The sequence below is a fragment of the Xylocopa sonorina genome, chromosome 6 (assembly GCF_050948175.1).
Source record: "Xylocopa sonorina isolate GNS202 chromosome 6, iyXylSono1_principal, whole genome shotgun sequence".
NCBI lineage: Eukaryota > Metazoa > Arthropoda > Insecta > Hymenoptera > Apidae > Xylocopa > Xylocopa sonorina.
In genome coordinates, this window is record NC_135198.1 from 12,052,732 (window position 1) to 12,064,866 (window position 12,135).

At 36.9% G+C, this 12,135-nt stretch overlaps 3 protein-coding genes across 6 annotated transcripts in view; 1 reads left to right on the forward strand and 2 right to left on the reverse strand.

Moving 5' to 3' along the window:
* The first annotated feature begins 7 nt into the window (after positions 1 to 7).
* LOC143424226 (uncharacterized) overlaps positions 8 to 12,135 on the forward strand; it is an 89,128-nt gene continuing 77,000 nt past the window's right edge. Inside the window, exons 1-7 of one of the 4 annotated variants that reach the window (XM_076896157.1) lie at positions 8 to 164; positions 1,039 to 1,281; positions 1,359 to 1,715; positions 1,807 to 2,002; positions 2,059 to 2,251; positions 2,338 to 2,395; positions 2,934 to 3,027. In XM_076896157.1, the coding sequence (XP_076752272.1) occupies positions 134 to 164; positions 1,039 to 1,281; positions 1,359 to 1,715; positions 1,807 to 2,002; positions 2,059 to 2,251; positions 2,338 to 2,395; positions 2,934 to 3,027 (1,172 nt within the window). In that variant the 5' untranslated portion in view covers positions 8 to 133. Of the gene's footprint in view, positions 165 to 458; positions 626 to 649; positions 803 to 1,038; positions 1,282 to 1,358; positions 1,716 to 1,806; positions 2,003 to 2,058; positions 2,252 to 2,337; positions 2,396 to 2,933; positions 3,028 to 12,135 lie in introns of those variants that run through there. The other 3 variants (XM_076896158.1, XM_076896159.1, XM_076896156.1) reach the window with 3 other exon arrangements.
* Positions 5,253 to 7,455, reverse strand: LOC143424246 (2-oxoadipate dehydrogenase complex component E1). The gene is made up of 4 exons (XM_076896206.1): positions 7,278 to 7,455; positions 6,170 to 6,459; positions 5,828 to 6,047; positions 5,253 to 5,757 (listed from the first exon to the last, which is right to left on the reverse strand). The coding sequence occupies exons 1-4, from the start codon at positions 7,438 to 7,440 to the stop codon at positions 5,384 to 5,386; spliced, it is 1,047 nt and encodes a 348-aa protein (XP_076752321.1). The 5' UTR covers positions 7,441 to 7,455; the 3' UTR covers positions 5,253 to 5,383.
* On the reverse strand, positions 7,882 to 11,685 carry LOC143424169 (uncharacterized). The gene is made up of 10 exons (XM_076896068.1): positions 11,476 to 11,685; positions 10,117 to 10,551; positions 9,992 to 10,033; positions 9,870 to 9,911; positions 9,715 to 9,801; positions 9,491 to 9,643; positions 9,344 to 9,454; positions 8,913 to 9,240; positions 8,401 to 8,842; positions 7,882 to 8,171 (listed from the first exon to the last, which is right to left on the reverse strand). Exons 1-10 carry the CDS (start codon positions 11,534 to 11,536, stop codon positions 7,938 to 7,940), a joined length of 1,935 nt encoding a protein of 644 aa, XP_076752183.1. The 5' UTR covers positions 11,537 to 11,685; the 3' UTR covers positions 7,882 to 7,937.

The window sequence follows — 12,135 nt, forward strand, 5'->3', positions numbered from 1 at the left end:
GGCGATAGTGTATTTTAATCGTACATCGTAAGCTTTATATATGTAAATATCATTTGTTCAATGCTAAAATTGTAATCACGATCGAATTTGTTTACGCAGTCGTTAAAGCAACTTTGTATACGAATATAGAAACATGTCCGAACACAACGATGACACAGAAAAAGGTAATGTTTTCAAATTGTCATTTGTTCAATGTAAAATTCAATTTTTCTCTGGCATCATTTGCAATGTTCCCTTTAACCATATCATTGTAAGAAGCAAAATTTTTCGTTCTATTTCATACATTTTTTCACAAAAATTATAAGGAGTTCCAATTTCTCGATTTTGTTATTCAGAATCTCAATTTACTACTAAATTATAAACTGGGGAATTTCTAATATGATTTTGCTATTTTTATAACATTTTCTTTTTCAATGTGCATTTTTCATGACGTAAAAATTCCCGTAATACAAACTAGATAAGTATAACGCAATGACGACAGAGGTTAACCTGTCATTTCTATGGGAGTTTAAAACTTTCCTAATTAAATAAAATGATTAAGTGAATTAGGAGATCAAATCATCGCTCAACATTGTTCATCGTAGCTTTAAAACGTTAATATTTGCATGTCACTGCAAAATTCTAGGTAATTGTTAATTGACACGTGTTCTCACTGATTTACATTACGATTGTAACGTCACGATATGTGTACAACAACGAACCGAAATGTTTCTGCATATCATCTTACCTTTAATGAACCGTCATCGGCAATTATTCGTTCAACAATTCTGGCGAAAATCTGTATTTCTATATCTTTATTTAAGTCAGTACAACATATTACCCCTTTTTCTTGCCTGAATATCTTACTTTCTAGAGTTTGCTATTCTTCATACTATTATCCTGTATAGGATTAGTACAAAGTCCATGTCACATTTTATAAAACTAATAAAAGCTATTATCCGTAATGTTTAAGCGTACGATTTACTTTAACAAATTTTATATTTATAACTGGTACTACTTTGTGTATTGCTAATATTGTTGTTTATTTATTTTCATTAGAGAAGAAACCAAATGAGGAAGCGACAAATAGTTCTTCAGAACAAGAAGAGGTAGAAGATTCTGATATGGAAAAAATTCGCAAATATTTGGCGCAAAAGTTAAGGTTGTTCGATTCCTCGGATTATGATGAACAGTCACAGCAGAAAGTTCTCCGTGAACTTAGTATAGATGGTGTAATAGAATACATAAAACAAAACGAAAGTTGTAAAATTATTACTATGGCTGGGGCTGGTATATCTACATGTAAGTATCATTTATAAGTTTCAATTCCATAACAAAATGTGGCGCATCAGATGTATAGTTTCTTACACACTTTTTAGCTGCAGGAATTCCTGACTTTAGATCGCCATCGAGTGGTCTTTATCACAATTTAGAAAAATACAATCTGCCTCATCCGCAGGCTATCTTTGAATTAGATTTCTTTATGGAGAATCCAGAGCCATTTTTTATGCTTGCAAAAGAATTGTTACCTGAAGGTTTTAAACCTACGTTAAGCCATTATTTTATTCGTCTTCTATTTGAGAAAGGATTACTCTTGAGACATTACACACAAAATATTGATACATTAGAACGAATGGCTGGTTTGCCACCTGAAAAATTAGTAGAAGCTCATGGTACATTTCATACTGGCAGATGCCTGAAATGTAGAGCACCATATACTCTTCCATGGATGAAAGGTATAGCTGCATTTATATTTGTATACGTATTAATTAAAATTTGATGTATTACAATTATAAACATGTTCTAAAATGTAGTATTTATTTACAGAGAAAATTATCGAGGGTCTTATACCTAAATGTGAGGAGTGCGAAGAGGGTGTGGTGAAACCGGATATAGTGTTTTTTGGGGAAATGTTACCCGAACGCTTTCATTATTTCGCCGATAGAGATTTTGCACAAGCAGATCTTTTAATAATCATGGGATCAAGTTTGGTTGTTCAACCATTTGCGTCCTTGATAGATAGGTAAGCATTGATTATTGATTATGAATTAAGTGATTGTAATACTGATTGTTTTAAAGGGTACGTCCGAATTGTCCTCGACTGCTAATTAATAAAGAGAAAGTAGGTATGCAAGATCGTTTATCGCGACTCCTGGGATTACGACATGGTTTAATTTTTGATACACGAAGTTCTCATGGTGGTCGTGATGTTGCTTGGTTAGGCGACTGTGATACTGGCTGTCAATTATTAGCTGAAAAATTGGGCTGGGTTGTACGTTTTACCAAATTAATCTAAACTATTTTTTATGACATGCATTGCAAACATTAACGCATTTACTTAAATCTATTTCTTTGCAGGACGAATTGAGAGATCTTATGAAAAAAGAACATGAACGGTTAGATGCAGAAAATGCTAGTAAGGGTTAACTTTACTAAAACTGAGTTATTACAATGTAAATTAAGCTTCCTAGAATATTTAAAACTTAATTTCGGGGTTCCTTTACCTTTTTGGAAAAAAAGTAATATCTATACATAGATAAATGATAGATAAATAATATTTTGCTTCAATATAATTATAAAGATGTTATCTAGAAGGCTAAAAGTTTATCGTAATCTTGTCGAAAAACGATACTTTCATCCTCATCTGTGTGTTATCACTTTTTATAGATAATTATATTATATTAAATTAATGGTGAGAAACATCATTTTTAATCATGCAGTTTCCCAAGAATTAGCATATGATAATATATTCATATCGTGAATATATTTTATTTATAACTATATCGATGCATTATAATAACGATCGCTCAATGAGGTGTAAATAATTTATTTCCTAATATAGTACATAATAATGTTACGCAAATAAATGTGATTTTTGCCAATTGATTCGTGCGTAAAAATAAAAAAACAAAGTAAAATATGTAATATAATATAAAAATCAATTTATATTAAAGGGCATCACGATAACTTCCTGAGCTTCCTGTTGATGCAACTGTCCCTCACCGACAGCTGCCGCAGCCATGGTTTTACGACCGCTGTATTTCAGCTGTAAGTCACAATTTGCAATATGTAATATAAATTTTTATAGTGATTTAATATTGCAATCTTAGAACAGAAACAGGATAAAATGTCACGAAAAGTGGTTGCTCGCTTCGAAGTTAAATTGTAGACAGACTTACTCGTTTGCCACACAAATTTTCAAAACGAGGCTTGATAAAACTCCAAGCTCCCATATTTTGTGGCTCTTCTTGACTCCATATAAAAGCTGAAAGATATATTTATCTTAATATTTTAAAACATATGCGAATTTAAATTTTACTACGTACTGTTTGCACGTTTATATTTGCCCATCTCGTCCAATAATTCTTGGACTGGGAAAGGACACAAGCTCTCGATTCTAATTATTGCCACATTCTTCTGTTCCGTGGAATCTCTAAAATTATCGAGAGCATAGTAGTGTTTTCCACTTACGAGGATCACTTTAGTCACGTTCGATTCGTTCACCTTTTCATCTCCTATTAGAATATTATTTATTACTAGTTTAATTTATCATCACTTATCAATGTTCAGCATACCTATAATACTTTTGAACTTTGTCTGTGGTCCCATATCTGCAAATGACGAAGTTGCAGCAGTATGGCGCAATAATATTTTTGGAGCTACTATTATTAATGGTTTCCGGAAGTTTCTTACCATCTAAAAGGAAGATATAGACAATTTTTAACATTAATGATATAACTAAAAAGCTACTAAAATACAAATTTTACTTGTCGTCTTAATAAATGGAAATACTGAGCCGGAGTTGTAGGGTTCGTCACGTGCATGTTAACATTATCACCATCGGGTTTGTTTTCAGTGCTGTCAGTGAGTTGCAAAAATCTTTCTAGCCTACAGGAACTATGTTCGGGACCTGTACCATCGTAACCATGTGGTAAAAGCATTGTCAAACCGCTACTTAACATCCATTTCGCCTCGCCACTAGTTACAAAGGTATCAATAATAATCTGTGCTCCATTAAAGAAATCTCCAAATTGTGCCTCCCATATCGTCAAAGTAGTTGGCACAGCTATACTCATGCCGTACTCGTAGCCTAGAACCGACTCTTCTGCCAAAATACTGTTGGCCAATTCTAATTTTCCCGTTTGACCCTCGACCATGGAGTTCAATGAAATGTGTATATCTAAAATTACAATAAACAATAGGATCCTTGCAGATTAGTCTGGCATCTTACAAATTAAGAACTTCTCACAAGTACCTTCGGTGGATTGATCAACAAACATAGCGTGTCTATGGGAAAATGTTCCACGGCCTACATCTTGCCCACTTATCCTAACATTGTATCCCTGATATAATAAAGTTCCAATCGCCAAAGCTTCAGCAGTAGCCCAATCTAAATGTTCACCACTAGCTATTTTATTTAATCGTGGTTGAATGTGACTTTTCATCAATTTCGGGTGAATTGCCTGTTGCACAGTAAAATGGCACACTTAATTAGCCAGGGAAAAACAGCAGTTATTTAATACATTGTACATGTGCTCACCGAGTCATCGTCAATGTGAACACTCTTTTCGGCAATGAACCTCAATAAGCTTAAATCAACTCCTGTGTCCCACTGTGTTATGCTAGCGTCAGCCTGCCTTATCCCAGTCCATAGGTCGGTAAAATACGCAGGTTGTGGAATATAGTTATCCACATTGTTCAAGGCTCGATTCAGCCGAGCATTGTGATTCTGAACAATATTTTTGGCTTCCGTCGTCGAAAGTACATTGCTTTTTACCAATTTATCCAAATATCGATCAGGTATCGATCTGTATAAATAATTGAAAATGAAATAGAATCATGTCATCTTCTTAGGAATATGTAAAATAAATTGAGAAATACCCACGGACGATTCTGTATGATTTTATAAATCACAGGATTGGTGAAGACAGGATCGTCTAGTTCATTGTGACCCCATCTTCGGAAGCAATTCAAATCCACGAACACGTCCTTTCGAAATTCTCTTTGGTACCTAAAAGCTATTCTAGTAGCTCGAACAACCATCTATGAAATCATCATAATTAAAAATTTGATTTCTCATACATATATATGTCTATATAAAAAAACATTAAAAAATCGTATGTCTATCTCGAACACCTCGGGATCATCTCCGTTCACGTGAATCACCGGAGCAGAGATCATTTTTGCTAAATCCGTGCAATACCTCGACGATCTCCCTCTAGAAGCTGGAGTTGTGAAACCCAATTGATTATTGATCATCAAGTGGACTGTTCCACCTATTTCGAAATGAGGAACCGCCGATAATGCTAAGCATTCTTGATCGACACCTTGAGCAGCGTAAGATGCGTCCCCGTGAACCTAAGATAAAAGATCAATTCGTTTAATGTTTCTATTAAACTCCCGTTTAGTTGGATATCGAGCAATATACTTGAATGTTTAACACTTTATCGCTCCATTGAGCGTTTCCATCCTCGTCATAAGCTCCGTCTTTAACAGCCTGCATCATTCCTCGAGTTTTGCCCATCGATACAGGATTAACAGCCTCCAGATGCGATGGATTTCGTAACATCGTTACGTGGAGGCTTTTCTGATCAATTTTAAGGTCTGTGGATGATACGAAGTGAGTGATTACGTCACCGGTAGCGGTCACATCATCTGGAAATTCGGAGTACCCTCGTAATTTTCGAAATAATTTTTCGGGTGGGACGTTGAGCATCCCCGTGAGAAAATTCAGTCGACCACGATGAGGCATACAAAGTACAATGTACTTTAAGTCATCTGCAATTTAATGCGTTTAAACTTGATCTTCGGCCGATGAAACATTGTCGTTACTTTGAACAATTGTTACCATTGGCAGAAAGTTTAAAAATTTCATGGAAGAAAGCCGTCATGCTCTCAGCACCCTCGCCACTATATCTTTTAAGGCTCACGAACTTGATTCCCATGAATTGTTCGAATGTTTGACACTTTAGCATTTCTGTTCCAATGGCCAATCGCGTTTCGTCTGTCAACGGGTCTGCCAAACATGTTTCTGCGGTTTGTGCAAACCATTCTCTCTCCTCCTCCGTCTGTGTAGACATTAATAGAAAACAGACACTTTTATACAGATTTTCTACAAAGAAATAAATGTCAACTTCCTAGCAATTTTATTGGTAGACTGCTCTAAATAAGTTGAGCGATGAATTATTACCTCCAAGTAGCTAAATTCTAATCCCACAGAACCACTGTACGTCTTGTTTAAAAATTCTAACGCCTCGTTCACCGTTCCTTCCTCTTTTCCGATCGCTAGAATGCCCCTGAAGGAAACTTTGTCTGTTAAATTTAAACCAAATCTCTCGGGCTTTAGTTCTACCAATGGTATTGGCTTTTCTGTCGAGACAGGATTTATGTCGGCTTGTTTATGAGCCAATTCTCTATATGCAGTAACCAGCCTGTAGAAATTGCTGTTCTTTGATCGTATTTCCAAATATTCTTTTGGCACTAGAGATATGGGGAAGAATGAAGTGAAATACATTATTGGTAAACAACAGGTTAATTTTGTATTTTTATCCTATATGTCACATGTTAAACTATTTGTGCGTTATCGCACAATTATGTCATCGGATTACGCAATAATACAAATTGCACGTATTACATATGTTATCGTTACCCTAGATTAGCATATTAAATCTTTTTGACGTAGTATTTTTTATTGCTACACGATAATAATATCAACTTTTATCCAATAATGAATAAATCATATACCACAGGTTGAATTATTATTTGCTGATATTTATGTACGTATGTGTATTAGAATTTTAAAAATGTGTAATTATACACAGAGTATTTCAATTTAAAATTTTCCGCGCATGCGCGGTGCGTCCAGGTGCACAGTTTGTGCGCTATTCTTTCGCAGTTGCTCGCGAGGAAGCGGGGAAACAAAGTGTAGTGCATGTGTCCAAATTTTCGGTTTATTAATCGTAGTTTAAACAAAAACATAGTGCACTTCTGTGACCTTAAGTTACGTTCTTCTCCCCGAGACGTGGATGGTGAACACTATCGGTATTCATAAGGTAAGAGTAGTTTGAAATGATTTATTTTCCAAAAATATTCATTTTCGTTCGCGATTTTACGATGCATCTTCGAAATGCATTGTTCACCACTAGCGACGCTATGCGGGAATCTTGATTGTCAGATTTAAATTTTAAATTATACTTCTATATACTTAATTTTAATAATGTAGGGAATCTCAATGTAATATTGAATTAAGAAGTGATTAGTTTTTTTTTTAAATACGATTTCGACGTATTGAAAAATACCTTCAAAATGTCTCTGCGGTCTTGGTCTGTATCCGTAGACGCCGTTTTCGCCATGATACAATCGTAGAAAAATTCTCGATCGATATTTTATACAACCCGGGTAATTTATCCACCGAAAACTTGAATATCTGGTTCTGTAAAAAGTCCGTAGAGCCGCGTGCATTCTCGTTCTCGTTACGAAACCGACAGATCAACTGGCAGTTCCCCATCGCAATGCTCGAGTTCGTTTATTACTCCCAATCCCCCCCCCCCCTTCAAACGTATTATCCAGTGTTATCTGTTTATTCAAGATTGTTACTGTCAGCAAATAAAATACTCCCTCGTATTGTTATTAAGAATTTAAGCATACATTTTTTAGACGAGGAATACAATTCAAAAGGCAGAATAAATATTTATGTAACGCGACATCTTTTTAGATTAAAAACAAAATTTATTTATTTAACGTAGCGAGTATTAGTAAATTTCATCGATAATGTAATACGTCGTTTTAAGCATAAAGTCATACTTGGCTTTAATGACTCGAACTACACTGAGTACATAGCTTACTTACACATTAATATCACTCGTTTATGTCATTTCTTCATTGCTCTCGTGCGAATGTATAACAAGGATATTCGTTCTATTTTTTTTAAATATGTAAACGATTTTATTGAACAGAATTTATATATCAGGATACGCTGTTCCTACGAGATCGTTACCTCTATACTTAAATTTATACGTAACGATATTGAACTTCGTCCTTCCAAGGGATACCGGACAATTTCCATCCGGTCTCGCATAGAAGCACACAGTATACAGTGCCATCTCTAGTTCGGGCGAGGTACCCACGAACAATGTCGTCACTGGCTTATCTTTTCCACTGTATTTCGTTCGTATTTTAAGGATAGAAGCTTTCTGTAATGAAAGAAAGAAGCACATACGTCAGGCATGTAATTAGCAGCCTTTTGTATAATGTGAGTCATAGTTTCGGTAGAATTCCACAAAAGATTGGATTGGAGTTGCACTTTTTTTATCAACGTTGTAAATAGTTATAAGGAGCAAGAAGTAATGTTATCAAGGTAGCGAGAGTTTAAAGATCGTAGAGTTAAAGGCATTGAGAATGTAACAAATTAAATTGGCTTACATCTCCGAGGTCAACTTTCTTCAGGTATCCATTGTAATCCGCTTTTCCACTAACTTCCTCTTTACTATAGTAAATCCAATTATGGAGTCCGACTACTTCGGTACCAGTCGGTACAGTCTTAAGTTCCGCCATGAAAACGTGCTCGAATCCCGAGCTACCGATTTTCCCTTGTCCCCTAGAGAAAAGATTGAACCATATTTTTCTCAATGTGTCCTTATACTCGTAATAATCCTTTTGAATTTTCCCCTTGTCCGCCAGGAACCTCATGGCAGCAGACATCACGTTCGTGCTGAGGAATGTGTCTACTAGCAGACTCTCTTCTTGCCTCTGCAACGGGCTTATGTGCTCATTTACATTGGTTTCCGGTTTGTAATTGTCGTAGATCGTTATCACCTTTGAAATCGTTGGACCTTGGTATGCTTGTGCGTTTACCGTGAACAATCTGCCAATTAGAGTTATTTTTTAAAACCAGAAATAGTTAGATACTCTCCGTTTACGATTCAAAGACCTACGGTTGTGGCGCGTCGTCCGTTGTACTGCTGCTGGTCGTTTGTTTCTGTAGATTAATCGTGATATACTTGTTCGCATTGTTATTGTCTTTTATGAACAGAGCTTCGGATAATTTCTCCAAGTCTTCGTCCGTGATGGTGTTTCCTTTGCTATAAGTAGGATTACTAGAGTAGACTTTATTATTTGCGGTGGTTGTTCCCGTTCCACTTCCAGCCGCTAATGCACCACCAGCGAGTGCTCCGGCTGCGAGCGCACCACCAGCTATTTTTCCTGTAGATAGTCCAGGTTTTCCTGGTTGAGTTGGTGTTTGTGGTCCTGGTTGAGGTTGACCTGTTCATCAAACAAGAACAATAAGTTATTTGTGTTTCACAATTACTCACAATTACTCTTTCAAGATTTTCTGCTTAGTTCATTTCGATTTCATTCGATTTACCTGGGTATCCAGGTTGTTTTGGAGCAGCTGTTGGAGAATTAGGCCTGCTACCACCACCAGCGACATCAGCCCAGGTTTTGCCTGGCATAGTTGGAGAACCAGGACTTCCAGGTCTGGAAGAAGGAGTTGGAGAACCGGGACTTCCAGGTCTGGAAGAAGGAGCTGGTGTCGGCGCAGCCCCAGGTTTAAGTGTACCGACACGTAACGTGGACACTTGGTTGCCTCCAGCTCCCGGTTGATTAGGCATTGGTTGTGGCTGTCCAGGTGCAGTAGCTGGCCTGGTAGCAGGTGCGGGTGTTCCTTATAAGAAAATAAGAAATTAAGGATCAAATTACTTTCCATTATTGCCATGAGTATATATTAATTCATACCTGGCGCTGATGGACGAGATTGTGGTATAGGTTGGGCATTAGGTCGAGGTTGAGGTGTGGCTCCAGATGCCATGGCAGGTCCAGCACCTGAAATGCGAAGAAAAATTAATAAACTCTTACTAATTACATCTCCTTGTATAATATAATAATCGTACCCGGTGATGGAGGTTGCGACGGTACATTTCCTGGCTTGGCACCTTCGGATCAAAACAAAATCAATTACACTTAACATTAGACACCTGTTTTTATCTATCGATTGTACAGAGCTGAATTTTACCTGGCTGAGTCACTCCTCCAGATACAGATCCTGGTCTGGAACCTAAAGACTCGCAATAATTAATTCATAATCTTCGTAATATAGAAAAAATATCAAACTGCTCAAAGAATTAATCGATTATCCACCTCCACCAAGTGCTGGTCCCTCGGCAGGCAATTTAGGGGATTGTCTTCCAGGTTCTCCAGCTCCAGTAAGATCCACAGCCCAATCCCTGTATCCTTGACCGGTGGTACCACCAACACCAGGTTTTCCCGGTTTTGGTACCGGAATATCCAAACCCACCTCTGTTCCTGGATTAGGTCTGTTCGGTCGAGCATTTTGTTTTACTTTTTCTCCGGTCGATCCAACTCCAATTGCGAGTCCTGGATCGCTTAGTCCAATAACAGCTGGTCCAACATTGTTCATACTCCCTTTGGGAGGTTTTTTTGTCGTGGGTGTACCGCCTGGTGGCGAATTTGCTTTCGTTGGTTCAGGATTCGTAATTTCTGGAGCAATCGTAGTCGTGGTTGTCGCATCTTTGTCCTTCTTTTTCCAGAATTTCCATCCTGCCTCTACGTCGGCTGAAGAATCGAATTAAGATTGCTATAAGTATTCCTGTGGCAGTTAGGAGATAGTCGAATTATTGTCAATAATTCGAATAGCGAACTAGGAGAAAAGAAATTATCTTTTGCGTCGTTCACGACAAGATAGTTGAGTCGTTTTAGTTATTTACTACAGATATCGAATAATTAGGGCGAATGATGATGCATCTATGTTTGTTCAAGAAATAGAAGTTTCTGATAAAAAGTCCACATGAGATTAAAAGAATTTACGATGTCGATTACGTGGTTACAATTTTCCTTTCTGTACCGATCTTTGTTACAACTTATCTTAAAAGTGTCGAACCATTTCTCGTCTTGGAAATGTCGCATTTCTGCCCCCGATTTCGATCGTGTATTTATTATTTAATCATGCCTGAGCACGACCTCATGATAACCTTGGCGATATGCAAAAACGACGAATTATAGAACAGAATCGTAACGTTCCTAATTCGAATTTACGTAGTCTGTTTACAGAAGATAAGATTATTTTAAACAATACGCATACAAAACTTCAATTAATTACGTAAAATATTCTAGACTCGAAAAATTTACATTCCTAAATTTATCCAGTTAAAAACATTTCCTCGAAACAAATATACATACACGAAGCTTTTCTTTTCGTATACGAGAGGACACATCAGACACAATTTCTAAATGCTTCTAGAATATTTAAATGACTTCCACGAAACCAGAACACGACTCTCCTTAATTTCGACAAGCATTTATAAACATAGCATTTATAATCATTTCGGTAGAATCAACGTTAAATAAGAACAGAACTCCTTTCACTTCTATAACAGCCTTCAACGATCAACACCAATCAAAAATTTCTTCAAGAACGCATCGATTCGAATTATTTCATTCTTCTAGAGAAAATTAAGAAGAAACAAACGTCTCGCTTACCAACCAATACTAGAGATAACCCGAATATCAGGAAGAGAGTGCTCAGTTTTCCGATCTTCATGGTCCCTTGTCAGTTCGAACGATCCTTGGGATCGGTTTAATTTTCAACGCAACAGAATCGAGAGCGTCAAGGAGCTACGTGGGCGTTTTAAGTCGAACTGAAGCCTCGACGACGGATTCAGTCGTCTCCAGCCGATTACTCTTTCCTCCTGCCTTCTTCGTCTCTCATTGACACGTTGGCATGACACTAGCTAAGGTCGTTGCACGGTCATCTTTTCATGTCAGGAAAAATCGATCTTTTTAAAGGAATGATGATGTCAGCCAATTATCTTCAGTCCAGCTTTGATTTCTCGATTTCTCGATTTCTCTGCTCGACTGTAGGTAAGATTTCTAGTTTCGAAACATTCGAAAATGTCTTTAAAAACTATTTTCTTTGTTCTACGATTATATTACTTCCTTTTATTCCTATGGATCTGAAGTAGCTATTTGAAATTCTATTGAGTCAATTGAGAACGAACAGTTCTATTATTTAACGTTATTCATACAAGAATGGTGCAGAGTTCCGTCATTGGTACCATCTGTTACCACCTTGTGGGCCTTTGTGTTTCATTCTCTGAATTACCGATCGTACAAAAATACCGAAGGTTTCAACATGCTTCC